This window comes from Suillus paluster, assembly GCF_016628075.1.
Source record: "Suillus paluster strain FC165 chromosome Unknown EDB91scaffold_274, whole genome shotgun sequence".
Taxonomy (NCBI): Eukaryota; Fungi; Basidiomycota; class Agaricomycetes; order Boletales; family Suillaceae; genus Suillus; species Suillus paluster.
Window position 1 is genome coordinate 1 of NW_024537834.1, and position 27,558 is coordinate 27,558.

General features: G+C 47.9%; 10 protein-coding genes across 10 annotated transcripts; 3 read left to right on the plus strand and 7 right to left on the minus strand.

Moving 5' to 3' along the window:
- Nucleotides 1–80: 80 nt before the first annotated feature.
- EDB91DRAFT_1089059 (uncharacterized protein) lies at nt 81–1,576 on the minus strand (the record flags this gene model as incomplete). The annotated part of the gene is made up of 8 exons (XM_041316553.1): nt 81–198; nt 249–376; nt 417–534; nt 585–690; nt 889–944; nt 1,196–1,294; nt 1,321–1,393; nt 1,447–1,576. Coding segments are annotated over 8 exons (828 nt in total), but the record flags the coding sequence as incomplete, so codon positions are not given.
- Nucleotides 1,577–7,342: 5,766 nt separating this feature from the next.
- On the minus strand, nt 7,343–8,939 carry EDB91DRAFT_1089061 (uncharacterized protein; the record flags this gene model as incomplete). Its single annotated transcript, XM_041316554.1, has 9 exons — nt 7,343–7,417; nt 7,600–7,656; nt 7,721–7,759; nt 7,933–7,978; nt 8,170–8,227; nt 8,281–8,436; nt 8,532–8,657; nt 8,706–8,738; nt 8,783–8,939. 9 exons carry the CDS (start codon nt 8,937–8,939, stop codon nt 7,343–7,345), a joined length of 747 nt encoding a protein of 248 aa, XP_041168782.1.
- Nucleotides 8,940–10,144: 1,205 nt separating this feature from the next.
- EDB91DRAFT_1257320 (uncharacterized protein) lies at nt 10,145–10,488 on the plus strand (the record flags this gene model as incomplete). The annotated part of the gene is made up of 2 exons (XM_041324288.1): nt 10,145–10,163; nt 10,211–10,488. 2 exons carry the CDS (start codon nt 10,145–10,147, stop codon nt 10,486–10,488), a joined length of 297 nt encoding a protein of 98 aa, XP_041168783.1.
- A 461-nt stretch (nt 10,489–10,949) lies between these two features.
- Nucleotides 10,950–11,450, plus strand: EDB91DRAFT_1257321 (uncharacterized protein; the record flags this gene model as incomplete). The annotated part of the gene is made up of 4 exons (XM_041324289.1): nt 10,950–11,040; nt 11,113–11,157; nt 11,230–11,274; nt 11,347–11,450. 4 exons carry the CDS (start codon nt 10,950–10,952, stop codon nt 11,448–11,450), a joined length of 285 nt encoding a protein of 94 aa, XP_041168784.1.
- A 1,343-nt stretch (nt 11,451–12,793) lies between these two features.
- On the minus strand, nt 12,794–16,566 carry EDB91DRAFT_377436 (HORMA domain-containing protein). Its single transcript, XM_041327056.1, has 20 exons — nt 16,345–16,566; nt 16,221–16,297; nt 16,141–16,172; nt 15,939–16,090; nt 15,815–15,880; nt 15,747–15,766; nt 15,662–15,692; nt 15,455–15,607; nt 15,349–15,400; nt 15,121–15,295; nt 14,668–15,064; nt 14,389–14,617; nt 14,190–14,335; nt 14,081–14,136; nt 14,016–14,024; nt 13,820–13,963; nt 13,706–13,770; nt 13,601–13,651; nt 13,331–13,548; nt 12,794–13,274 (listed from the first exon to the last, which is right to left on the minus strand). The coding sequence occupies exons 1-20, from the start codon at nt 16,381–16,383 to the stop codon at nt 13,233–13,235; spliced, it is 2,154 nt and encodes a 717-aa protein (XP_041168785.1). The 5' UTR covers nt 16,384–16,566; the 3' UTR covers nt 12,794–13,232.
- On the minus strand, nt 16,545–17,366 carry EDB91DRAFT_1179383 (transport protein particle complex subunit). Its single transcript, XM_041320437.1, has 4 exons — nt 17,320–17,366; nt 17,219–17,264; nt 16,999–17,160; nt 16,545–16,949 (listed from the first exon to the last, which is right to left on the minus strand). Exons 1-4 carry the CDS (start codon nt 17,338–17,340, stop codon nt 16,768–16,770), a joined length of 411 nt encoding a protein of 136 aa, XP_041168786.1. The 5' UTR covers nt 17,341–17,366; the 3' UTR covers nt 16,545–16,767.
- A 59-nt stretch (nt 17,367–17,425) lies between these two features.
- On the plus strand, nt 17,426–18,920 carry EDB91DRAFT_1240492 (uncharacterized protein; the record flags this gene model as incomplete). The annotated part of the gene is made up of 5 exons (XM_041322027.1): nt 17,426–17,651; nt 17,705–17,922; nt 17,985–18,196; nt 18,255–18,651; nt 18,705–18,920. The coding sequence occupies 5 exons, from the start codon at nt 17,426–17,428 to the stop codon at nt 18,918–18,920; spliced, it is 1,269 nt and encodes a 422-aa protein (XP_041168787.1).
- Nucleotide 18,921: 1 nt separating this feature from the next.
- On the minus strand, nt 18,922–19,856 carry EDB91DRAFT_1179401 (uncharacterized protein). Its single transcript, XM_041320438.1, has 6 exons — nt 19,834–19,856; nt 19,604–19,747; nt 19,461–19,548; nt 19,311–19,404; nt 19,162–19,253; nt 18,922–19,101 (listed from the first exon to the last, which is right to left on the minus strand). The coding sequence occupies exons 2-6, from the start codon at nt 19,714–19,716 to the stop codon at nt 19,042–19,044; spliced, it is 447 nt and encodes a 148-aa protein (XP_041168788.1). The 5' UTR covers nt 19,717–19,747; nt 19,834–19,856; the 3' UTR covers nt 18,922–19,041.
- Nucleotides 19,857–20,202: 346 nt separating this feature from the next.
- EDB91DRAFT_1065207 (RNA dependent RNA polymerase-domain-containing protein) lies at nt 20,203–24,512 on the minus strand (the record flags this gene model as incomplete). The annotated part of the gene is made up of 14 exons (XM_041314769.1): nt 20,203–20,961; nt 21,005–21,014; nt 21,070–21,107; nt 21,161–21,317; nt 21,369–21,414; nt 21,468–21,557; nt 21,607–21,696; nt 21,748–22,157; nt 22,245–22,417; nt 22,464–22,658; nt 22,704–23,686; nt 23,736–23,832; nt 23,886–24,019; nt 24,080–24,512. The coding sequence occupies 14 exons, from the start codon at nt 24,510–24,512 to the stop codon at nt 20,203–20,205; spliced, it is 3,615 nt and encodes a 1,204-aa protein (XP_041168789.1).
- A 104-nt stretch (nt 24,513–24,616) lies between these two features.
- Nucleotides 24,617–25,365, minus strand: EDB91DRAFT_377931 (phosphatidylinositol 4-kinase alpha-like protein). The gene is made up of 4 exons (XM_041327057.1): nt 25,248–25,365; nt 24,853–25,182; nt 24,792–24,801; nt 24,617–24,738 (listed from the first exon to the last, which is right to left on the minus strand). The coding sequence occupies exons 1-4, from the start codon at nt 25,287–25,289 to the stop codon at nt 24,722–24,724; spliced, it is 399 nt and encodes a 132-aa protein (XP_041168790.1). The 5' UTR covers nt 25,290–25,365; the 3' UTR covers nt 24,617–24,721.
- Nucleotides 25,366–27,558: the final 2,193 nt, after the last annotated feature.

Here is a 27,558-nt window from a genome sequence, read left to right on the forward strand (position 1 = left end):
GAAACGGCGCAGGTACGGGCGAGATACGAGCTAAATATGACTTTGATAAGGTTGCAAGGAAGGGAAGAGGAAATACGCACTGTGAGAGGAGAACCGCACCGATCGTGTCGAGTAAGGGCTTGAAATGATTCTGACGAATGGGGCTTTCGAACGTATCCGGAATCGAGGGAAACGGCGCAGGTACGGGCGAGATACGAGCTAGATTTGACTTTGATAAGGTTGCAAGGAGGGGAAGAGGAAATACGCACTGTGAGAGGAGAACCGCACCGATCGTGTCGAGTAAGGGCTTGAAATGATTCTGACGAATGGGGCTTTCGAACGTATCCGGAATCGAGGGAAACGGCGCAGGTACGGGCGAGATACGAGCTAGATTTGACTTTGATAAGGTTGCAAGGAGGGGAAGAGGAAATACGCACTGTGAGAGGAGAACCGCACCGATCGTGTCGAGTAAGGGCTTGAAATGATTCTGACGAATGGGGCTTTCGAACGTATCCGGAATCGAGGGAAACGGCGCAGGTACGGGCGAGATACGAGCTAGATTTGACTTTGATAAGGTTGCAAGGAGGGGAAGATGAAATACGCACTGTGAGAGGAGAACCGCGCCGATCGTGTCGATTAAGGGCTTGAAATGATGCTGACGAATGGAGCTTTCGAACGCTAGCAAACGCTTAATGGCGTGCACAGCGAATCCTATGGTAGTGCGCTGTTAGTCTGAATCTCCTCCTGGAAATGGGAGACTGGACTTAGAAGGTCGGTAAGCTAGTACATTGGTTATCTCGTACTATGTATAATTCATAGAGACCTGCGGGTATACCCTCCGTGGGTCGTACCCCAGGTCTGGTACCCGTTGAAAACACTAAGGATAGGGGAGACTAATACATTACTAACTAACCCTGTCCAGCGTTAAACTCGTTCCTAGCAACTCGACGATGGGAGTAGTAAGGCTGAACTTACCACATGTTAGCGCTCGCTCGTTGAAGTCAAAAGCATTCGAGTTTGTTAACAAGGACGGATGAAGTTTTGGTCGACGCGATTTCAAGTCGAAAACATTCCAAGTCCAATATTTGTATGTGTTTGCGTATTGTCACGTGCACTCAGCGTTTGCGACGCGGCTTGCCAAACAACGACAAACATAGTTGGTTTATCAACAACGCGCCATTCAGTTCCCACGGTTTGTTTTCTCAACCGCACTTACATCTTATGATCTCTGTTCTTATGGCCGTCACTCCTTTGGGCCCTTGCAGACTGCAGCTGCAAGGGTTCAAAGGCAACGCCTTGAAGTACAGGTATGTTTCTGTCTCCATTCAACCATCTACTGACTTGTTTGCCTTTTTGACGTCTAGGAACCTTTCTGGCAGTCCCCCATTGGGGACTGCCGTCTCTTTGAATTTGCCTGGCGGTGCATTTTAATTCCTATCCTTAACTAACTAACTAACCCTAACTAACTAGCGCCTGAGCGTTTCAGCGGTTCTCTGATTTGTGCTGTGCATGGACCACCAAGGAACTGCCGCCTCTCTGATTTGCGCTGTGCATGGACTACCAAGGAACTGCCGCCTCTCTGATTTGCGCTGTGCATGGACTACCAAGGAACGGCCGCCTATGTGAGTCTGGGGGATTTATTTGGCGCTGCATGATCCCTGAGGGACTGACGCCTCCTGGATTCATATGGCGCTGCATGATCCATTAAGGGACTGACGCCTCTGTGAATCTGGGGGATTTATTTGGCGCTGCATGATCCATTAAGGGACTGACGCCTCTGTGAATCTGGGGGATTTATTTGGCGCTGCATGATCCCTGAGGGACTGACGCCTCTGTGAGTCTGGGGGATTTATTTGGCACTGCATGATCCATTAAGGGACTGCCACCTCCTGGATTCATTTGGCGCTGCATGATCCATGAAGGGACTGACGCCTCTGTGAGTCTGGGGGATTTATTTGGCACTGCATGATCCATTAAGGGACTGCCGCCTCCTTGACTTTGCAAGTCTGACAGCTATCAGCATGTTGCAGCTGATCATCCACCAGGTACGAATTTTGTATCGTTTATTGGAGACGCTCATTTCTTTTATGTAGAAAATATCCGAACAACGCTTGAGCGTTCTTCACCAAAGACGCCGGCATACAGGGCCTCGGTGGAGGCTTAGAGTTATAGCGCGGATACTTCCAGTAAGTTCCATATAATTGCTACGCGTCAGCGCTGATACCCCATCTCAGGTTCATTTGCCATTGCTGTTTTGAAGCAGAACGACGTTCGTGCGCTGGACCTCCGCCCCGATTCCCCCAAGATCTGGCAATTGAAGAATTGAAGAGTTTCTTCAAGAACGTCTTCGTCGGGATCGGATCTCTGCATGAGTTAAGTGATCGCCTCGGTTTCTACTCGGTGTTGACGCATCCTGCAGGTTCTTGGGGGCGCTATTTACTTTTTTTACTATTTACTTTTTCTTATGTTCGTACATACCCGATGCAAGGCTGGGATGGAGCTGGCCACTCCATCCAAGTCATGCATCGATTCTTATTTTACTTGCCTTATTTACTCTAGTCAACGCAGTAGCACGCGACGCTTGCATACATGTAAATCCTTGATCTGGCGAACCGACCACGTGACCCTGTGATTTTCAACCGCCCGCAAACGCTGCGCGAAGTAAGTTATGCGCGGCGCTTGCGCTCTAGTGCGTAACGTTTGCAGTCGAGTATAGCAACTAAGCGCGTTGATCTCAGCAGCGACCCGCGCCGTCGACTCGTTTGGTAGGATGCGCTCAATCCGCTGGTAGAAGTCGGTAATCCAACCTTAATTTACGTCATTCTAAATTGGTTGAAAATGCGGAGAACCGAAGAGGCGTTTCAACCTTTTCTTTCTTCATGGAAGAACTAAAGGACAAGTCCAACAGGCTGCAGGCAGCTCTCACTACCAGAATCCGTGAATTAATGAGGGATTCTTCTACTGTCAAGGTTCTCAAGCAAGGTATTGTAGAATCCAACCTCCTTCACAAGGCAAGGTATGTCATTTGCTATTGTTAATTCTTGACTTCAGAAGCAGCTGACCGGATCAATCGAGGTTAAGAATCTCGTTGCAGCTCCGCAGTTGCTTAACGGCAGATCACGACGCAGTCGACTGTTCTGTATCGGTATCAGAATATGAAATTGAACAGAGCCGCCCTGACTATCGTGCATGCCATGGCGAACCCATGTGAGCTACTGTTTTGAGCACTACTGGGACAACTTCTGATCGCGTACTGGGCGTCAGATTATGTAGAATGGGATGCTGATCGCTACTGTGAAATGGTCAAGTTATCGCCACCCAACGAAGATGGGTTGCCCAGTACTGAACCTGAGAGACTTCGAAAATTCTTCCCCAAGGCTGAATTGGGTAGGATTTCGGCACCAGCTACCATTGTGGACAAGCACGGTAAAATTTTGACGATCTATCTACCCGACATTTTGTCGCCCTCTCGGGTGGTGCGTTTCATGAGTATCCGGCTACTTTACTGCTGATTTATCACACACATAGATCCATGCCAACGCAGCAACTAAAGGGCTACGAGACATACTTCTTCGATCGCTCCCAACGTCAGGATCGACGCAAAAAATTCCTTGGCGATCTAAGGGCTTTTGCGCACCTGAAGGCGGAGGGGAATTTGGGGCGGGGAGAGTAACGATATCGCCTGCATATTTTATGCAAAGACATGAAGTAAGTTTTATCTTCCTCCGACGTTTGTCCGCGTCGAATACAAATTTTAAATAGAGACTTCAAGATCCGCTCGTCACGTCGGCGTCTTACTCCTCTCCAGAAGTCCAAGGTTGGCTAGCGGCCTTGTCAACTACGGAATCGTTCTGGAATGCCATCGCAGCCGCCGTGGCTCCCGATTTATTTCAAGCAGGTTCCACCGCTGTTTCAGAGGTACTACGAAAAATTCGTTCAAGTTACCCAAAGAAATCGGCTGCTGCGTCTCAATGGCCCTCAATATTTTCTGGATTAGAAATTATTGTGAATCGGGTCACATTGAGCCATAGAGACCCTGGGGGAGCGCCTACCCTGTATGATCTTCTAGTCAGTCTGGGCGCCGGCCATACTGCAACAATGAGGTTAGCGGATGTGGGAGCTGAGCTAGATTATTTTCCTGGCACCATGCTGTTCGTTTCCGGTAAAGTTCTGGAACATGCTGTTGGGCCTTGGATTAATGGAGAACGATTCGTCGTCGCTCATTTCATGAAGGATAAAGTTCATGATAGGGTGGGCGTGCCAAGGCCCGCATTTCCTATGCAGACCTTTTTTTTGGAGATGGTAGGAAAGGAGGTTGGTAGAGGGAAACACAAGTCTAGAAAACGTTGAGATGGATTACTGAGTTTGTCTACATGAGCACTGTTCCGTCTGCTGCGTACTCATATTGTCCAACTATCAAAAGCGAGCGAGCGATGAATTCGGCGAACGTAACAGGGCTACGCCGATGCAGATTATCTTTTTCCGCGATGGTCTTTCCGAAGGAGAATACGACATCGCGGGGAAAGAACAGGTCGAGGACATCGAAGGTGAGTTAGGCGCATGGAGGCCTTCTCGGAAATTCGTTCATCATCGCCGCTCATTTTGCTCGATCATTGAATGCTCGTATAGCTAGCAGACCGAGTGATCGCATCACGCTCGGGGATGATATGGCTGACCTCACCTTGAATGATACGTTCAACCGACACCTTTTCGCAAGTGGACCCAGAATGCCCCTTCTCCTGCGTGACTAGCTCTGGAACCCTTGCGCGGGTAGCTTCCAGGTAACAAAGCGCGGTCTGCAGAACGCTGCCTGACGTGTGAGAGACAAAGCACCTTGTGTACAAACCCTTTCATGGTGAGCGCGTCACTAAGAAGTGAACCACATCTCTGTCCCCAACAGTCAGTCCCAGGCTCTCATCATTTCCACCACATCTCTGCCCCCAACGCTCTCGTCATTTCCACGGTCCACCACATCTCTGCCCCCAACGCTCTCATCATTTCCACGGTCCACCACATCTCTGCCCCCAACAGTCAGTCCCAGGCTCTCATCATTTCTACCACATCTCTGCCCCCGACGCTCTCATCATTTCCAAATGCCAACAACCTCTGGAAGTCCCTCTGAAGTAGTTATGAGTCCGCGCCTAGGAGCCAGGATAACTGCCCCGCGTACTAACAGGCCAGAGTGCGACTCCTGCTACAGAGCAAGAAAAATATGCACGGGGTGGGCGGAACGCGCTTGCTTGAGGTGCTCTGCAAAGAGACAAGGACGCTGCTCCTTATTAGACCCACCTACAGGCATGTTTTTTCCTCAATCCTACTCGCTTATTTGCTGATCTAGCGGACCAGAATCAGACTCGGACGAAAGCTCAGACTCAGACTCCGATTCCTCAGTTGAGATAGTGGAGATGGAGCCGCTGCCCAGGAAGAGGGCCAGGGGTAAGTTTTTCTTCAAATCGATGTACTTGCGTACTAATCTAGCAAATGTCAGACTCAGACTCAGGCTCAGACTCGGACTCCTCAGTTGAGATAGTGGAGATGGAGGCGCCGCCCAGGAAGAGGGCCAAGAGTAAGCTTTTCTTCAGATCAACATACTTGCGTACTAATGTAGCACATTGAAATCAGACTCAGACTCGGATGAATTTGAGAAAGCGGCGCAGCGGCCCGCAATTAGACTGAGGGGTTAGGATTTATTTTCATATATTTTGCAATGCTACATCTGGGTACCGTATTTTGGGTGTCTATGTTGAAATAACTAGGGTCGGGTGAAGCGAGACTCATCAAACGCACCCATCGTTGAAATGGACGCAAACACCCGTGTTAGCCCACACTTCTTTTCCGAATTTTGCAGGTGTAGGTCGCGTCGCGTCGCGTCAATAGAGAAATTTAAGTCCTGACTTATCTTAGAACGCGGATAGTTATGGTACGTTGGGACTCGGCTTCGTTTCAGTCGCCACAACCCAAATAACAACAAATAAAGTTCGTATATCAAGTCTGATCACACGGTTGGTTTTCTTAACTATCAACCACTCTCAAACCATTTATTTCCTTCCGTCTTATGATTCTTTATCTTTGGCTTTATTTTTATGGCAAAGTGACAGATTGGTGTCAGTCCTTTGGGCCTTTGCAGACTGCAGCTGCAAGGGTTCAAAGACGCGCCTTGAAGTTTGTAGCCTTTGTTCAGGTATGTTTCCATTCACCTTCATCCAGGTACTAATTTTGTTTTGTCTCTTTGCCGTCCAGCAACCCTTTCTGGCAGTCCCCAGCGGGACTGCCGCGTCTCTTTCAATTTCTCAGCGGTATGTTTTATTTCTTGTCCTCCAAGTTACTGATTTCTCTCTGCCTTAGTTACTCTTTCAGCGTCTGTGGTTTGTGTGGGTTTTGCATGGACCGTTAGGGGACTGACGCGCCTATATTTGTTTTGCTGGCTGTTCATGGACCGTTAGGGGACTGACGCGCCTGTGTTTGTTTTTCTGGCTGTTCATGTCCCATTTGGACTGACGCGCCTTTGTTTGTTTTGCAGGCTGTTCATGGACCGTTAAGAGACTGACGCGCCTGTGTTTGTTTTTCTGGCTGTTCATGGACCGTTGGGACTGACGCGCCTTTGTTTGTTTTTCTGGCTGTTCATGGACCATTGGACTGACGCGCCTATGTTTATTTTTCTTGCTGTTCACTGACGCGCCTATGTTTGTTTTGCTGGCTGTTCATGTCCCATTTGGACTGCCGCGCCTGTGTTTGTTTTTCTGGCTGTTCATAGACCCTTGGGACTGACCCGCCTATGTTTGTTTTTCTGGCTGTTCATGGACCGTTGGGACTGACGCGCCTTTGTTTGTTTTGCAGGCTGTTCATGGACCGTTAGGGGACGCGCCTGTGTTTGTTTTTCTGGCTGTTCATGTCCCATTTAGACTGCCGCGCCTGTGTTTGTTTTTCTGGCTGTTCATAGACCATTGGGACTGACGCGCCCATGCTTGTTTTGCTGGCTGTTCATGTCCCATTTGGACTGACGCGCCTATGTTTGTTTTGCTGGCTGTTCATGTCCCGTTTGGACTGCCGCGCCTGTGTTTGTTTTTCTGGCTGTTCATAGACCGTTGGGACTGACGCGCTCATGCTTGTTTTGCTGGCTGTTCATGTCCCATTTGGACTGACGCGCCTATGTTTGTTTTGCTGGCTGTTCATGTCCCGTTTGGACTGCCGCGCCTGTGTTTGTTTTTCTGGCTGTTCATAGACCATTGGGACTGACGCGCCCATGCTTGTTTTGCTGGCTGTTCATGTCCCATTTGGACTGACGCGCCTATGTTTATTTTTCTTGCTGTTCACTGACGCGCCTATGTTTGTTTTGCTGGCTGTTCATGTCATTCCAGATATCTTACAATATTTTGGACGTTTGTAGTTTCTTCTGATCCCAATTATTACACTGCGGAAACGACTTTCTGGTCGGACACTAAACGGAGGAAAAAGCCAAGTTTAAACAGACTCAAAACGTACTTAGACACTGACCGAACACAAACCAGATGTGTCACAGATTCTGGATGCTCGGTGTGAAGCAACAAATGTAAATAGAGTCTTTTCAGACTTCGCGACCGCATCTTTCCTGACCCTCGTCCATACTCTTCAAACACTCACTGTCCCACCACTAACCTGATCCGTAAATCCATCCTTTCGACCTCTTTTGACGGTAGACTTGAATGAAAGTAGGTGTTTTTGAAAATATCTCCAAGTCCTCTCTATCTAGCATAGTACTCACGCTATCATGATGGTAGACCGCAACACGATCAAGCTTGAGCTACCTACGCAACTGAAAACTTTCAAATTCACTTTCGAGTGCAGAAAACCGGGACCCGTAGTGTTGAAATTTCAATGCGAAAGCCTCTCAAGCGGTCGAGGTCACAACCTAATACTTCGGAGGGTCCTGACGACAGCGAAACACGAACCGATAAGCCGGGAATCCTTACGCACTGGTTGGAGGTCCAGAATACGGTAACTTTTTCCCATGTTCATTGATCTGTGTTACTGAATAGACGTCAATTATGTCTAGTACCAGCAGCCGTCAAGGCAGGCGCCCAGGTGGACGACAGCGAAACCGAGCCAGAGTTGGAACCTGATACTAAAGATCTTGTGCATCAGCAAAACTGTCCCTCCGAGAGGTGAGTCACTTTATTTAACATTTTATGAGACATCTGCACTAGTACTCACTTCCCTAATGTGCGCCGAATCATCCCGTGAGGTCTGCTGGTCGATGATGAAGTCTCGACTTATGCATGGAACCGAGTTTTATTATTATCACCTGCTTCAAGTTTCACTTACAAGCCCCCGTGCACTCACTGCAGTTAGACACAGACTGGAACAAATTTTGCATCGACAGTGGAATCAAATTTTCCGAGATCTCAAATGGTTCTCTGTTCGGTAACGGTTTGATAGCTATCAACACTTCTACTCGCTTCGCCTTGCCAAGCGACAGGTCTACACCACACAGCTCGAAGAAAATTGGGTGAATGAGAGGCTATTCAATATTATTTTGCGAGTCTTTGTTGATGTTCAAACAATTGCTGATTTACCTTCCAAGATTGGATGCTCGTTCGAAATGTTCGGGGTCGCAGCCTTCTTGGGAGGTTTGCCCTTGTCTGCACCTTCATTTTCGAGCTTCTCGATCTTCTTTTCCGCTGCGTCAAGACGCTCCAAGACTTTTTAAAGGGAGGCATTCATTATCGCATCTTGATTAGTATGCTGACTTGAGGTTTTAGTCGGTGCATTTGAGCTACGACCTGCGCAACCGTGGAATGCAGATTCGTGGATGGATCAGGCGAACCTCCGGCAATGTTAAACCCCATTGTTGTATGGTGTCCCTTGTGCTGATGATGTCCCTTGATACGGTGTTCCCTGGCCAGATTGATATGGTGTCCCTTGGCGATATTCTGACAACACCGACCTCCCATGTACCTGACGCCCGAACAAATACAGGCCATCATTAGTCTATCTACGGTGAGTATCTGGTGTTTTCTAGTAGAGCATTTAAATGGATTTACCATCACTTGTGGTCCACGGCTTGCATCCTGTTGTCCTGCGCTAAAATAAATAAAAAAATAAAAAAAAGGATCCATCTGCGGCAGCCCACCATTATTTTCGAGAGGGGAGAGCTGGGGTTGCAGAGGTGGCAGTACGAGTGGTGCTGCAAATGGTTCGTGTTGCTGCTGCCTTTGAGTTTCTTGACCTAACTGGCTATTAGGATCGCTGGGCCTTCTCTCTGTGTTCTGGGGCACACTAGTACTGCACCTCGCCATGGAGAACAGTTAGAAGAGCGAGGAGGACCTGGCATTTTTGGGATGTATGGAGGATCCATAGAAGCATGTAATCCTAAGCCATGTGAAAATAAATATCTCCGGGACTACTTTCTTGATAGAATGACGCGCAGTATAAGAAATACGACCAGACGTGATAATCCATCCAAAGTGTGATGTATGAATTGAGATTCCGGTGTGCCAAAATGCGGCACTAAACACATGCGTCAAATTTAGTGTCTTAGCACCGAAGACCTGCATGGTCAAGATCAGTGTTGTCACTAACCCGTTGAAAGAGTTATAACTTAACCTGGTTATAACGGGTGAAGAGGTTAGTTAAATGGATCTGTGATTTTCAGAGGGATAGTAGGGTTAGTTAATTGGGTTAAATGGGGGGTTGGAAAACTTTCAATTATTATCGTTGATCTCTCAGATTCTCTCTCTGCCATCCCCCGGAACTGTATTGCCTTCCAATTTCCAAAGCTTCTCCGATGGCTAGGGAGAAGTCCTGGATATGGGAACATTTCTATCAGGGGCCTATAAAGGTTGATAAAGTGCACTGGCAGGCACACTGTAAATGCTGTGTCAAGGTGAAGGCTAAGGGATCTCGGGAACGCTGATCAGCAGGTTGTTGCACATGGAATATTGCAGGCTGTCAGAAATCGTGCAATTTTGACGCAGGAAGGTGAGTCATTGCCAATTGATGTGTTACATAAATCATTTATGTCTCATTTTCGGCTGTCACATCGGGGTATTCAACATTTAGGACAGGTTTAAATGTTGTACGTATGAAACTTAAAGTTTTGCCCAAAAACCAACATTAAAACCTTGTCCCAAACATCGATAACCCCAATGTGTTGCGCTGCAGTTGTGGCAAGATGCCGACGACGACAATGACGATTACAAGTCTGGGTTAGGAGAAGTCATCGAAGCTGAGGAGAACATCTCATGCCCTGCAGAAGGTAGCAGGCCACGACAAATTCGCTGCTTCTTTGGTCAGAAGAGGATGTTTCGCATACGGGATATGTTCAATTGGTCTGTTGAGGTTGGATGGGACGAGTTTTTGTTCCAGGGCGTGAAAAACATGGAGAGTGAAGCATCATTCTACGAGCTAATGTCAAGCCTGCCCGAGGATGAAGAGTCGCACACTGGCGGGAATGCACCAGGGGAGTCATTGGGCATGGGAAGCGGTCCATCGAGCTCGAATATTCCAATTGTTATCGACGACTCGGACTAGCTAGTGCCTGGTAGCAATTAACTGTTATTTAACCCCATCAACCCCAGTTAATTCAAGGCAGGACGCACCAGTTACAACCCGGGGTTAAAAACAACACTGGTCAAGATCATCAACCTGCACTACCTCAACAACTTGAACACCTGCCTTATAATTTACACTAGCACTCGGGATTAAGAACCTATCATCATACCTTACTGTCACATAGTCAACTGTAGCATTACTTGCATATCTTCCCCCGCGCGCTTCTATCATTCTGTATAATTTTGCAAAATACGATGAAGATATCATCGTGCATCTCACTTGTGCGGAGTATGAAATAGTTCAACGGCAGGGTGTGACAGTGTGACAAAAACGGGAACTCTTGAGCTGGCTACATTCCTGTGTCGTTTGGAGAGTGAGAATGGGGTCCAAACTGTGGATATGCGACAGAAGGACGTTGTAATCCTCCGGACCCATTTTCAATGGGTTTGCTGACAGCAAGATGGTATAACAAGTTTGACATCACAGGCGAACCAGGAAAGGCTTCACGTCCGAAGCGCTCCCCCAGGTCTGGTATGGTCCTGTCGGCCCCATATCTCAGGGCGCAACTGACAGCATGATGGTATAACAAGTTTGACATCACAGGCGACCCAGGAAAGGCTTCACGTCCGAAGCGCTCCCCCAGGTCTGGTATGGTCATGTCGGCCCCATATCTCAGGGCGCAACTGACAGCATGATGGTATAACAAGTTTGACATCACAGGCGACCCAGGAAAGGCTTCACGTCCGAAGCGCTCCCACAGGTCTGGTATGGTCCTGTCAGCCCCATATCTCAGGGCGCAACTGACAGCATGATGGTATAACAAGTTTGACATTACAGGCGACCCAGGAAAGGCTTCACGTCCGAAGCGCTCCCCCAAGTCTGGTCCTGTCGGCCCCATATCTCAGGACACGACAGAGCGGACGATGGCGTGGGAGGTCTAAAAGAATGATATATACCTGTATTCAAACTCAGATTCAATCATAAGCATGTTTAAAGCTCCGTTTGAATAACTGCACAGGTGTTTTTCACGGTTGTCGCGAACATTTCCCAATTTACTATCGCACTCCTATGAAACTGAAAAGCGGAAGTGTTGTATAGAGTAATTTATGCGAGAGGTCCGCCAGTAAGGACCAGTCCTAACCACATCTCCGGAAAACGACGGAAATATAGGCAACAATATTCACGTAGATACGAGGACAAGGATGAGACTTATAGTAGATTTCTAGCGACTCACTTCAAGTGAGATATCGTAACATCGAGTGCGTTTGCGTAGTGTAGATTTTACAGCAATTTGCAAAATGGTTGGCAGTACCAGACGCGAGGAAAGACTTGAAATTATAAAATACTTCACACCAAATATGGTAATTATGATTCTCCTGAGTCCTGAGAGGCGCAGCTCAGCGGCGCGTCACTTCTTCTGTTAACCTTCACCAGTTCCCAATTCTCTGAGTCGCTCGAACATGCCGTTCCGCAAGATCAGTCGCGACGTGAAACTTGCTGCTATCAACCTCTATGAGCGGCAGCTTTGGTCTCTTGAGCAGATTCTGGCTTGTGTGGGCTTCTCTGAAAGAACTTTCTGGTGCATTTGCAAATTATGGAGAGAGACTGGCGACGTTATTCAGCACAACTACGGAATTTCTGGTCGGCCACGAACTTTACATTTCGACGATGTTCACTACCTCCTTCGACTTGTGCATCATAGACCTGACTGGTTCTTGGACGAGCTACTTGACCTACTCGACAACAACCGGCTTGTTGCTGTTCATTTCACTACAATCTTCGTTATGGATTTATCCACAAACACGCACCAAATCGGACGTCAATCGCTCGGTTAGTGTAGCGCTTCTGGGGGTGCAGTAAAATTCAAAGTTTCGCCGTGATGCGGCTTTACCTCAAGGGTCAAGAAGCATGCGGAAATATAAGGCGGGGTGGGTCACCGTGAGTTCAACATAACACACCAAACTAGGGTGTTGTGAACGAGACAGGAAGGCGCAGATCATATGAACCCGGTGACCGTGGCATTACGTGAATAGATCGCAGAGGGCATTGCCTAGCAGTGATCTCAGGCTTTGTTTGGACTTCAAGGGTGTCGCCCTGAAACTATATCTGACTGATTCAAACTTGAAACGAGCTTACTTTGTACCCCCGAAGCTTATTTAATTAGTCTGCGTGGAAGAAACACGACCGACATGGATGCGACAAAATATTATTGAACCCGATAAATTCTCTTTCGAAGCAAGCAGCACAAAATAACGTCGTGCTGCTGTTAGCAACTTGCGAAATTCACATGGAAGCGGACAAATTCGATCGAATGATCCTAGAATTCTCAACCAGTAGAGGGAGTACACAACAAGAAGACTAGCTCAGAGCAACGAGGAGCGGCACATCGATATACAGGCTTTGGTAATGATTTTTACTTGAACGAGGACTGACCACAGCGCAGCGTCATGGGAAGTTTCAGTCGCAAAGATCGACGCCTGAGCCAATTGATATCTTGAGCCGTTTCCCGCGGCGCGCCAGATCAGTCGCAGCCTTGCGTTTTTCGGCTTGATGGACAACCGCCAGCGTGAGGACGTTCTGAGTCGCTTCTTGAGTTTGGGATTCGTCATCAGAGCAACCCTGGCGTGACGTGACCTCAGGACCTAAGTTGGAATCTGCAACCCCAGTCGAACTGTGTAGGCGTCAGCACATAATCAATCGGGCAGTGTGAGACAATGATGATCCTACGCCACTAAAGTTTGTTCTGCTTTGGATTTGCGTCGCGCCTAGTAGTGTTATCTCGTGTTGGCAACGTAGAATGATTGTAAATTGTATCTCTGACCGTATCAGATAGGCCCATAAGGCGGTTCTCAACTTCCGGAAGTGGGTCAAAGTAATCAGAATAGGCCTTTGATCGTTTTGCCTTGACGAGGAAGACGTATTTGGTTTTTTGAAGCTCCTTCTGCTTTTTGGTTTTAGTTTTCTTGCCCTTTTTTGCGTGGGAGCGGGTAACGCCAATGCCTAGTTCGTCAGAGACGATGCTTTCAACTGCAATAAAGCCTAGAAAGGGGTTTGCCTGGAAAAATCTGGTGAATACTGATCATACACCTACCTTCTTCTTCTAGCCTCGTCAGAAGTTGACCAATCAGTGCAGTGTCACACCCTTCAGTCATACATGAAATGAAAACAGCAGGGGTCAAAATCATATTAAACTGACCAATGTGCTCCCTGAATAGTGCCGCCGAGGAGGGCTGATGCACCTCAAAAATCTTGATGGCCCTCCTGAAAAAAGGTAAGTAATTATGACGCAAGGTAACAAGCCGACGTTTACCTGAAGAGGGCTAGGTCTTTGTATCGAGCGATCATGTCAGCATGAATCTTCCCCGAGAAGATGTCCCAATCGTGTGATCCGCGGAGACGACAATCAAGGCAAATAAATCGAGCAGGGAGGCGCTTGTCTCGTGCACCGTGATATCTAAGTGACGGTAAACGAAATAGCATGTATTAGGAAAGGAGATTTCGCGCACCCCATGCACCTACTCGACAGGTCTTCGTCAGAGGCTTGATCTGTACGGGAAACAGAAATGCGTACCAGACATGGAACCAACGGGTGCAACCACCTTCACACAGTAGAGAAGCATCGTCAAGCTTTCAAAAAGGGGAATTGGCTTGTGTTTCTTTCGAGTTTGCTGCGTACGCACCGATATCCCGCAGTCACAATCAACTTGGCCTTCATCTTTCAACCGCTCGGAGCCCTTAGAATGGCCGTTACGAGGAGGATTCTGTAAAACAGAGACGCCTGGATTGCGGGATGGTACAGACGCTTCCAGGGTTTGCGTCTCCATATCTATAGAAGATCAGTCACTTGGTGCCATGTAATACGCCACATGGAGGTCATACCCAACATCTCTGAATCAGGCGCCGTGGACATCTCATTCCTCATTCCCAGGAGATCCTTGAGGTATTGAGTATCAACCTCTTGAGTGGAGATAGCCGAAGCAGAGGAAGCAATGTCAGAAGCAGGCAATGAAAGGCCCTTAGGAGCAGGTATTGGTGAACCCATCACAATCTCCTGAGTGGCTGGGATCTGTTGGGTTCCCTCGATGTTATGAACAGCCTTTCTGATGTTCTGATGCGGCGCGTCAGCACGGTAAGATGAATAATTTACGAGTGACAAACCAGGTCTCCAACGCGCATCGGGGTCGACTCCGAGATACCACCATACTGTGCATGAGCGGCCGACGAAGTATCGACTTGAGAGAATGGTCGAACCCCTCCATCTTCGCTGCGTACGCCGACGGGGGCCATAAGCACGTCGCCACCGAACCTGGACAAAACAATCCCTTCGTCAATTACCATCTCACCCTCGGCATCCTCGTCTTCATCTACGCTCCAGACGATGTTGCGCTCCAACGCATCTTTCTTTTGCAGCTGTGCATCCTCTACCCTAATTCTCGCCTCTTCGACTGGAGTCAATTTCGGAGCTGTGTGCGATGTGATACCCGCGAATGGTGCATTGTTGTCTTCAGTTATAGAAGGAAGATACGACGATACTGAAACAACTTTCATGTCGACGCTGAACAAAAAGTGCATATGCATCCAGGTTGATGCGGCAGAATTCTTGGTGCTTACCCATGCCATCCTGCATTCACTCTGCCGATACTCGTTCGTTCCGGTACTTCACCCGCCGCATGGGTAGTGAAGAACCATCTATTAGCTTCAGCGTCTGCCGCCTGGAAATGAGGGGGCTGATAGTCATCTGGGGCATCTTCGTTGAAGAACAATTTGAAATTGCCGTAACGATTCTCTGCACGATAACGTTGCCGTCGAACTCGATAGAATAAAAGCAGTGACACGCACTCGGAAGGTTTTCCATCTGATTAATGGTGGTTATGAGCGACTTGATCATGGCCTGAAAAAAATGCTTGAGAACGATAAGATTTCACGTGAGCGACGTTTAGTGCACCTTGACACTCCTTTTGACCTCCCCAAGAGTCGGCATCTGTCCCTTCTTGAGGGCCTCAGAAACAGGGTCTGAGCGCGCAAGAGACATCTTCGACATTTCATCTCCAAGAGTCATGATAGGTATGGCCGAGTCACTTCCGGGCAGCTTGTGGTACTATACGTCCCAAATCCATTCAGTACTCTGTATATGGAAATTTCGGAGACCCACATGGAAATTGAACGTGTAAGCCTCCACCAAGCTGGGTGAGTAGCATGTCAGAGAACGGCAACGGTTATAGGCTAAATTGACAGACTTGTTGGGGTCTTTACTGTCCTGCACTCAATTTCAGACAGGCGAATCTCCAAGTACATCTGAACTCACCAAGTAAATGCCGAATATAACTTTGCGAAGGTATTGCTTGTCTACGGCCTCGAATATACCGTTCTCCTGGCAAATCGTGGATATATGCGCGCCTATCGCGGAGAATGGGTGGATATATGCGCACTAGGTAGTCAATTATACGATCCCCTTCATTGGTGAAGCCTCGGTTAAGGGTCATGATTGTGACACCACTGATATTCAGTCCGGTAGATGCGTCTGAAGAGAAGGAGCCGGACGAAATGGAGGCTCTTCCATTGTGTTGAGATGAAAGTCGATCTATGTGTATACTTAGTTAGTGTTGATCGGTTATGTTCGTGAATACTCACATTCACCGAAGTTCTCGGCTGGTAGAAGACCCCTGAGATTATAGGTGAGATAAGAATTGGAGGACTGATAGGAAACACGCCTCAAGTATGCTATACATCCAAGACCAGCTTTTAGCAACGTCTGAACACACTCCAAACTCTGCTTGCTGCTTATTGTCTAAAGAACAATCAAGTCCAGGCTGACGACAACTTGAAGATTAGTACCTGTACTTCTGTATTCGCTACCGTCCGTTGCATCTGCATGATTGCAGTTAGAAGTTTGTCTGAGCGTCTTAGAACTTTAAGGGGTATTCTCCGGTATTTGTGTGGATAAGGGAAGACGGAAGGAGTTGAAACGAAGACGCGACGCGTATTTGTGCATATGCGAGATAATCACGTGACTCAGAACCTTGCCAACTGAGAATGCAGAGATCGATCACTTAGTAGCAGTATTATCGACAGTCGTGAATGGTAGAGGATAATATGTCAATGATGAAGCTGCATGGTTGGGAACACTCAAGATTAGTGATTCGACAGTGCTAAAAATGTTTCATCAATCAAAGACGATGCTATATCAAACTATCAGACTCGCAACTTTCTTGGCCTTGTCGAAAACAAAGAACTAACATTCGGTATGAAGTTTGAATATTATGTTTGTCCCGTGCCAATAAGACTCGTAATCCGTGTGTCAAACCCCTCGCTGCGAACTGGCATCTCCGGAGTGTGAAATGGGTTCTTCATGACAGCGTCTGCGTAGGCCTCGTACACTCTCTGGAGAACCGATTCCGCTGTTGTCTCTGCCAAGGATGTGAGGAGGACGAATTTCGTTCCTGTAAATTCCATGTAAGAGGGCTATCCGTGAGAGCAGAGACCAATCACCTGTCGCGGTCAACAAGATGGTCATCTTAAACGACTCCGCTTCGATGACCTGTGCACCTGAGCTCGAACCAGTGGGAGACAAGCGACTTGTAATAGCGTGAATGCCATGCAGAGTGCCAGCGAGGACTAAGTACTCGTTTGAGGTGAGCTGAGCGAGGCCATCTGAGAAGGACTCGGTCATGAACAAGGCATTCTGGAACTCTTATTCGTTATGAAGAACCTGCGAAATTGCGCTGGTAGACCAGGCCACCAGCTTTGTTAATGACCTTTTACACCATGTTTGAGTAGCTGTTTTGGATAATTGCTTGAAGGGAAACTCACCCATAGGCTGAAAATTGCCATAGGCGTGAAGGAGAGAAAGTGGCAGTGACCGTTGACGTGGTTTGTCGTGTTCCAAGTCGATCTATCCCCTCTCCTGTTGGGCTCAATGAAACTTCGACCACACTGCCAGTCTTCATTTCTGAGCTTGCTGCTATCGTTTTTATCGTGGTGCACGCTCACGATACAAGGCTCGACGCTTGGGCAACGTGATTTCACCCAGTTGACCACCGAACAAATTTTGGCTCTAGCAGATGCCGCGGACCCAGTCGCAAACGTAGACACCAACAATCCCACTTCTCATCTTTCTAAATCCTCATACCGCGTGCTGGTATGTCTCTCTACTTCCCAAGTTAAACGTCAGGACTGAGCCAAGTACTTGTAAAAGTCGGAAGTGAAAATATAACTTTCGTTCGTGAATACATCTTGTCCTCTTTGAAGGTTTTGGATTGGCATGTCGAAGAGGACACCTTTACCGACAATACTCCATATGGCCCCCGTTCATTCACCAACATCATTGCGACAAAAGACCCAGCCGCCTCGCGCCGTGTCATATTGTCTGCGCACTATGACAGCAAGTTCTTCCCCAACTACCCAGATAATCAGGTGCTTAGCAAAGTTTTCAATTGTAGTCTACTACCAGAGAAGCTGCGTACTAAGCCAATCAGTTCCTAGGTGCGACAGATTCCGCAGCACCATGCGCTATGATGCTCGACCTAGCAGAGACCTTGAACCCCCTTCTCGACCAGCGCAAACAACGTCTCGAGGATGGATATGAAGATGATGAAGATGTGGCAGATACAACCCTTCAACTTGTGTTCTTTGATGGCGAGGAAGCCTTCAAAGATTGGACTGACACAGACTCTGTTTATGGGGCTAGGTCAGCCATTCCTTTAAGCATGACGTGACAACTAAACCATGGGCGTACTTCCATCTAGACATCTCGCGAACAAATGGTCAACAACTTACATAGCACCTAATTCTAAACGGCGGCTGCTTGGGCATGCAAGTTTGACAGAGTTATCGACTATAGAGCACATCATCCTCCTCGATCTCCTCGGTGCCCCGAACCCGACAATACGGTCTTATTTCATTGACACGGCTTGGTTATTTGATGCCATGATTTCCGCAGAAACTCGACTCAAGGATGCCGGTGCTCTTGATGCATCCGAAACGTCTTCAAACTTCCGCAGTTTCTTCTTACCTCGAACGGGGTCTGGGAACCAATACAGCTACGGCTACATCGGAGATGATCACGTACCCTTTCTACACAAAGGCGTCAACATTCTTCATATTATTGCATATCCTTTCCCGCGTGTCTGGCACACTCTTGGGGTTCGTTGTCGTTCTCATGGTCGTTTTTTTACTGTTGACCCGACATTCTCTAGGATGATGCCTCAGCACTTGACCTATTAACCATGCGCCGATGGAACATGATACTACGCGTGTTCATGTCCGAATACCTGAATCTTCGACCTGAAATATCGCAACCGTCCCCTAAGCACGATCGCCTCCATCGTTCTGCCAGTGAATTGGTGAGATTTATTCTAGTTATCGATGTCTCACACTCAGTAAAACCATGGAGCCCAGTGACCTTGCGATAAGAACAGGTTGACCGACTAAGACCAGTCACTTGATTCATCAGGAGACGAGGAAAACACGTGCGAATTTCAGAGAGAGGGAACATAGACTGCGAACGTAACTGGAAAGCACTCGGAAAAATATTTACCGCCCAAGGACGAGTGCTTTGTAATGTTTCACGAGTTCGGAGGCATCCATGGCGAGCTGTGGGTGGGTTGCACGTTAAGCTCCGTTACTCCTCGAGAGAATACATCAGTCTCAGACCTTCTGCTTTTCTCGTGCATCATCAAGGCGTGCCTTTGCCTTCTCCATCAGCCTCTTTCGTGATTTGCGCATGTCTACTTCCCATGCTTCCACTGTGCATAATTATTGATCATGCTGGGTATATGCGCTGTGAATACGCTAGGACTCACCCGTAGTCTTCATCGTATCCTCAGTTTGTATGCGCTGGTGAACGACTCCGTCGAGTAACGGTGAGTAGGCTGCACACAATGCATCAATCTTCTCCTTGGAGACCGTCAATGAAAGATAATGATTCGGTGGCTGTTCTCTTTGAGACGTACCTCATCGACCTTGAGTCGCGCTGGGAGGTCGGAGCGATTTGTTTCGTGTTGCTCCTTCATATAGGCTAGAGTGGTCTGTACCGAATCACTTTCGAATGCGAAGAAGGCTTGTCAGTCGCGCAGGAGAGTGTTGAGCTACTTACATATAGGCATTTGTTTCCTCCACAAGTTTGGCGCTTTCTGTCCGGGCAGCCGCGAACGTGGTTCTGGCCCTTGCTTCTAATGAAAGAGGACAATTATCCTTCTTGCTTGGCATCCTCCTTAGCAAAGTTCAGTGAACGGGATCGCTGGCACACAGAAGATATGACCAAGACCAACACCGCGATCAAAGTGGTCAAAAATTCAAGAGCCCCGATATTATTTCAAGACATACCTGTGGTTATCAGGTTTGTCCTTACACAGGTTAGTGAACGTGACTTTTACAAGCAGGCTGGTGCGAGAAGCGTTGCGGGCTAATTGATTATATCAAGAGAGGCGAAGATTCAGTGCCAACGCTGTAAGTATCTCATTGACGCGATGTTTCTTACCGTTGACTGCTCTAGTATCGATTTTCCGGGGCTGAAGGTAGTGGTTTCGAAGTAATGAACCCGGATCGATAATCATACGGCGTAGACGCGTCTGTGGCAAAGATCACGTGACCTGACAATTACCACCTCTTCTCATTCGAGTTATGCCACTTTCTACCAACTGTCTACTCGTACATATCAGCTGAGCCCATGGCCAAACGTCGTACAATTATACCTTAAGCTGGTGGTAAGGAAATTTCCTGCAGCTTCTCCAGACAGTCCAGCACGACTCCCAACGCAACCAAACCGAAGCTTTGCGCGCCATAAGCCTCTTTTGAATTACTCTTCTCGTGACTGTGCGCCCAAGCAGACCACCCGTTCTCTAAGCCATCCCGCAGATCATCAGGCGACGCGCTCTCCATACTATCCGGTAGCATTCTGCGTCGAATATCGTGAACGAGGACAGAAATGCATTCTCTCATTGCATATGTCCGATTACTTTTCCAACTCTTCTGCGAGCACTTGGCAAGGATAGTTCCGACGACGATCTCATCCTCGCGTAGGCGTGCACCAGGTACCCGTGAGAGTGTATGGCAGGTTGCAACGTAGATGAGTTCATCCAGGTATGCTGAGTATATGCTGTCCATAGAGACCTTGAGTTTCGAAGGTCTCTCGCGACGCTCTAGTTGTCGTTTAACTAAAGGACGAAGTGTAACGGAAATCAGGTCACTCGGTGGCTTCTCTAGCTGCTGAGGATGGTAGGGGGGTATTTCCTCGAGCTGAATGTTACGATATAGGTGGCCCAAGGCGCGGTCTGACTCATAATAATCTGTCGGTCGGGGCGACTCCACCTCTGCTGCATGCCAATCGGGTTTGTATGGGATGAGGTTGCGAGGAATATCTTCCATATCGACCTTCAATCCGTTCTTTGGGTAGTCAACGGCTTGGCTGTGAAGCTCTGCGAGCTTTAAGCATCTCTCATTGAATGTTCCGTCCTATAATATGATGTGAGCTCGAGCTGTGCACAACTTCGATGACACTACACACGCTAGCTTGATCTGCGGAGAATCAGTGGGTGTGTGCGATTCTCGCAGAATAGGAACTTGCCTGCAATGATTATGTGCTTGCTCGAGACTAGCCCCTGTAGCTCACCTCAGCTATCGAACAGCTGTCACTCACCCGGAATTAACGTACCACAACATCTGAGTTGATATATTCCACAACAAAATCACACACGTCGTCAATTGTGCTGGGTTGATCGATCTTGAAAGGCGACCTTGAAGGATAGGACGCTGGATCATGGTGATCCGGGAGGATCAAGAGTGGATGTTGTATAATCTCGTAGAGATCGCTAAAAGATGTGAACAACAGTTCAGGACGGTCGGTGGTGGGAATTCCTTACCCGTCAAGATCACCACCGCCGAGCGAGTTAGCTAAACAAGTTGTGCCTATGGTCGAAGATATAGGTAGACGGAAATATTTCAAACACGCGTCCACCTACCAGTGGATGAGAATACAACTACATTTTTTAGGTGAGCAAAAAGGCAGAGTTTATCAGTTGGAGGTTTTCCGATGGCATATGCTTGCTGAACTAAACCCGAGTTAAATCGCGATACTTTCTGCGATAAGCAGGGACGAACCATCGCCTGGATGTATGACAGGACTCCTCGAGACCATACAAGGACCATGGAGCCATATGGGCTCATTATCCCCTGGTTTTTGAACACACGCTAAGGGGCAGGTAAATGAACAGAGCGAATTGTCAGAAATGAGTCACATACCATATATCTTACCAGGAGCGAGCTTGAAGACGTTCGAGCGGCCTCTTTTCTCGTAAGCAGGTCCTTCATCCGTGACACCCATCAGCATGTAGCTGTTAGGAATTGGAATGCGTGCATCATGTTTGACCGCTCTTAACACGTGATTAATGGCACAGTATCGTATCTGTGCCAAAAAGGGGGTGTCGATGTTCCGCTGAAGAAGTGTCGGTTTCAATTCCAGACCGAGGGTGTTAAGTTTCCTTAATGCCGATGCCAGTCGGAAGGGTTGAGATAATCCGTGGCTTTCCAAGAGCCTCGCAAAGATATCAACTGAGTCGTGAGCGGTGCGTGCCTCCGCGACGACCTTTCGTTGCAAGTCCATAAAGGTTTCTTTTGAGGCACCTCGGTCTTCTAGAACTGTAATCAAAGGTCTGTACAAGTCGCTTTAGCATCCACATTATGAAACGGATGAAACCCGAAATGAAAGGAACAGAGGAAATAATAAGGACTGCAAATACCTGTTAAGATGAGGAATGTTGGGTTTCACGACGGGACGCGCGATCTCTATCATAGCGTACTCTTGGCCATGATCTTTAAACTTGTTCATGCTTTCTCGCAAACAAATTTGGATTCCCTGGAGTTCCTTGTCGATAGCCACGACACCTTTGTACCCAAGGAATCTGATTTGGTACTGTAATCCTGTTCAGTACAGTACTTTGAAGCGCAAAGTCACTTACAGCCGAAGGTTTCACTGCATACGCACCGCCATCTCGTCGAGCGCTGCGGAGAATTTCCCAGATTTTATCACCAAGTTCCTCGCTGATGGTGCCGACACCGTCAGAAAACGTGACATTGTTTTCCACGATATCAGGCATTTCCGACCACTGTGACCGATGAATTTCGACCGACGGATCTGTCGCCGTAAAAGCTTGCTGAAAGACTATTAGAAAGAAGTTTCGCAGAAACAACCGACTCACGGCCATTCGGGCAGCATACTTCGAAGGGGAAAAAATACACCCGCTGAAGTCCCCCAAGCCACTTCTTATGGTATGTGCGTTCACGGGCCCTTTAGCGGCGTGCTGGAAGGAGCTAACGAACCAAACGGCATGCTCCCTCAAGGCAGATTGGGAGTACGCTAAAAAATCGAAATGTTTGCCCGCCAGCTTAAATCCGTTCTTCAAAAATTCTCCGACACGGTGCCTGACAAAGCTCGCCCCATCTACTTCCCTATCCCAGCGATACTGGAGACGATCCTCGTCACGAAAATCGACTCGAATGAAGTTACCTTCATAGCCTTCATACTCGCGAATAACACGATTCGATTGCATTATGTTAGGCCCTTCGAGGATGAGCCGAGTCGGAGTGACTGTAACATGGTGACAATAAAAACGGCCAGGAGGCGCCTCGGGAGGGATATTGCCGAGCCTCCCCTGCAGCACTTGCTCGAAGCGAGTTTGAATTGTTTGACCTGGAGGACGGCTCGCGGCTCTTATCACAAAAAAGCGCATGATGGCTGCGGCAGATGGCTGGTGGTGGCGAATCAGTTCATTGATCCACGGGCACAAATCCTCGAGTTCCTTTGTATTTGCAATACCATTCCGAAGAAGGGCCTCGATCTGAAAGGCTACAGGCCAGTTTGAGCTCAATGATTCCAGCCATTTTTGAACCGAGGCCAGTTTTCTGCTCGTGAAGAATTCCTGGCGGGTAGCTTCGATGGAGACGCTGTCGATTGGAGGACGAAGCTCTGCGATTCTACAGAACTGCTTGAACTTGTCCAGATCTCCGGGCTCGGAGAGGATGATGCGTATGTGATGAGCATATGGAGCAATTTGCTCATGCCCTGGATGTAGAGCACCAATGCGATCACGATAATTCTGCGAATCTAACCGCGTGCCGGTAAGGGTTCTGTTGACGTCTTCTCTCTCGATGATCGGCGGTGTGAACAGATCGAAACATATGTCTAGGGAGATTCTACATTCAGATATCCAAGCTACGAGCACCATGCTTACATTGATTACCAAAATCGTAGCCCACAGCCATCTTGTTGATATTGACGAACTTAATGATCAAGCTGTACAACAGTTGTCCCCGCGCCGGATCGCCAACCTGGCCAATTACATGATGTGATTTTTCTATTCAGAATGAAACGCGTGCCAAACCTTTGCACGGATCAGTTTGTGTTCGTATTCGAATTTCAACCACCCAAGCCCAGAATCGACAAGATCGCGCTCCCATTCCACACTGAAGGCACGTGGACCCAACGGTAGAGCATTTTGAGGGCGATAGAACGTTCCTAGAAAATAAGATGATGGTATCCCAGGGCGAAAAGTACATGGGGGAACTTGTAACACACCGATTTGTACTGTGGCGATCCGAAAGTCTGAACTTAATGCATCGATCTTCTCCTGCCGTTTCTGAGCAATATCCGGGTCCACGTACGGAGCCTTTTCGAGGGTGTTTAGGATGTCGTTTGGGATATGCTTGGTTGTAGGTCTGAATTTCAGACGCTTTTTGCCGACCTTGATGGTGATACCATCTTCAACGTCAACAAGCCGACAGAATTTCAGCCCCACGCTCTTAGAGGGTAGTCTGAGTGTCCCAGAACCGCTGTTACGAACGCCTCCACACTCGTTCTTGTCCAGCGTGACTCTAAAATTGATGAGCCGCTGCTGGGCATCGGCATCCGATACAAATGGTCCGGGACACGCATGTAAAACCTCTGCGATCGCTTTCGTGACGTCATATTCAGTCGCTCCAAAATCTACGTTTCGAATAATGAACTCCATGAAAAAAATGAGGGTATGCTTGGGGTAAGAGGGAAGAATGGATGGTCGATCGATAAGAAATGTTGGAAGTTAAGTACGAGTGCTAAATATAGACCTTCTAGATCTAGTCGAAACTAACATTCAGAACCCCAAGCCTTGAAACGCGATTCAAAGGCAAGAAGTAGACTAGCCCGTGATAAATTTCCATGACTAAATCTGAGTAGCATTTGCTACTTGTACGGTATACCTGCAAACGCTTCAGGTCCCAGAGGGATCGTATCAGGTATGCTTCCGACTTACCATTTTGTATCTGAGCAAACAACATGAGCATGTCTAATACATACAAGGGAAAATGACGCACCCGTTGGAACTCATCGTAGGCTGTGCTCCTCACATTTTCATGAGCATTGCGGATGATGCCCATCATCCATTCTGCAGCTTGACGCTCGTTCAACCCGAGCGCAAAACGATCCTTGAGGCGCTTGATGGTGGATTCACCCTTGAACGACGGGAGACCGGTGCCTAGCATGAGCTGGACTGTGCTGACGAGTTGATCTGCATGAGGTCGGATAGCGAGAAAAGCCTTCACTGTGAGATGTTGAAATAGCTCGTAGCCTTGGGAATATCTGCCGCCCATTAGAACTACCATCTCGTGTGTTAACTTGAAGGAGCTAGGTTCAAATTTGACTCCCTGAAAAGCGCAATGCAAGATCAGACAATTGCTAAAGACATCGTCGTCTAACGATAAGCACTCACTCCAGGACGTGAATATGCGTCAAAAATAAAGTAAGCAAGCATCTCAATAATCGTGAAATACAGAACTCATCTATATCAAACAGGAATCCAAAATCTGACACCAAGTTCAACGCCAGTTGCACTCTGATACAACTAAAACTTACCGATGTGCACAATATGCCCTTCGCCATCAATCATAATATTGCCGTTGTGACGATCCTTGATCTGCAAGATATAGCAAGCAACGGAATAAGCGGCCATGGACTGGATGAAATTGAGGCGAGCACGCTGGAACGCGACAGTCTCTTCTCCGCCGTATTTCGAAATAAAAAGTCAAGCAGGTCATTTACTGTGGCTCTTCCCATCTCATCTCGAGATGTGGCATTCGGAACGACGTCGATGACACCACACTTTAACACTACATAAGCGTGGTCCAGTGTCAATGAAAAGGAAACGCGCTTACTCCAGCAGCAGTTGCGGTAACCCTGTAAGGGAAGAGATAAAGAGTCAACCCGATACTGGTGAAGATGTTTTTGAACATCGCGATGACTTGCAAGGCCAGCACATCTTGTCGGCAATCATCGCCAACTTTGAAGATAGCCTGTTGCCAAACATCATATTCCTCGCGTTTCTCGAGCGCACCGTCCAAAAGAGACTCTGGATCGGAATCAATAATGATGCGCTCCTTCCTCACTTGAAGGTAGCCATGAACGGTGCCTTCACAGAAGCTGCAATTAGCGACAGACAGGCGAGAGAATCATCTACGTACCTTAGCATGACTTTGAAGCGGTCGACCAGACTTCTTATCTATATCAATAACTATACCGTCTGGGTTACTGGGCAGGTAGACTCCAACATCAACAACTATCTTGATCATCTCTTCATCAATTTTGCCTGTAAAAAGATATCAAACCACATTCAAAAAATGTATCTTCGAACGTCTCACCTTTTTCTCAGGTTTCGACTTTTAATGAAAGGCTTCAGTTTCCCAGAAATCGAGGTTACTTCGTTGAAAAATCCGAATTCTCGATCATAAAAGGCACGAGCATCACCAGATAACGAATCGACCACCATATCAGTCATCTTATCTAGAGCGTGTTTCATAGGATCCTCCTAGTCTCGCGTCAGCAGAGCGAAAATGAAAACAAAGATCGACTCACAATCTCAGCAGCGTCATCCTTGTAGCAATTGGCCTCATGTTCCATATATATTGGTGGCAAAAGAGTTGAGACACCTTTGCAGTTCAAAGATGAACTGCGCGATATATCCTAGAACGTGCATTCAGCAACCATACCAGCAGGAGACTACAGATACACACCGAGGTCATCAAACCGAAGAGCCTGAACAACTTGAGGAACAAAAAAGAATGTTAAATCAACAGGATGCTGCTTCAGCACTCGATGGCATATTGCAGCAAAAGCGGATCATTCCCATGTCGCGGTTCGAAGAAGGGTAGCAGCGATCACAGGCGGAACAGGCTCCCACACAACGATATACTGACAACAACGTGAATTCTCCAATCACAGTAAAACAATCAGAAATCACCTTCAGCTCTCGTCTCTGTCCACCTCGGAAATGATCCCCGATCAAAAATCGAAGAGCTTCCGGAGTGCCCACTACCTGGCTGGGGTTGGAACGCACCAAATTCTCCACCTCAGCATGGGCTGCCGGGCTTTTGAAACGCTCGGTCAGATAGATCGCTATGGCTGGATCTACCTCCCACACGGTTCGCACTGTACCAGGCCAAGTCGACTATTGAAACCGCATCATTCACCATTCGCAGAGAAATGGAGGTGCTTACTTCAAGCATATGCGCTCTATCAGGCTTTGGGGTCAATGCCCCGTTCGCTTCGTTGCGGGATTGGCCCAGACAGTAAGCTGAATATATTTCTCTACTAGAAGACGGAGCGGCTGGTTGATATCTTGAGGCGCGCAGCATAAAACAGTGTATCAGCTCACGCGGGGAATAGAAGGCTCGTTGTACTCACGGGACGTCTTCGACGCAAACTGATGAGGAGCAAGACTCGAAAGGGACGATAGAATCCTGACTGAGTCAGCCTGGAGATGCACAAGAAACTCGGACAAGACTTTGATATCAGCATCGACTTGCACTCGATTGGCTCCAAGACCACCTAGGCAGCGTAAGCGATCGCAAAATATAATATCGGAATATACTAACTGAGGACGAACAGAAAACCACGATACGCCGCAATACAAACTTTCGCGCAGCATACACTCACAAACAGAATCTAAATGAGAGCTCTTCAACGTCTCCAGTCCGAAAAGAAGGAACGTGTAGCGCAAACTCTCGAGCCAGCGGATGCGTGCTGAA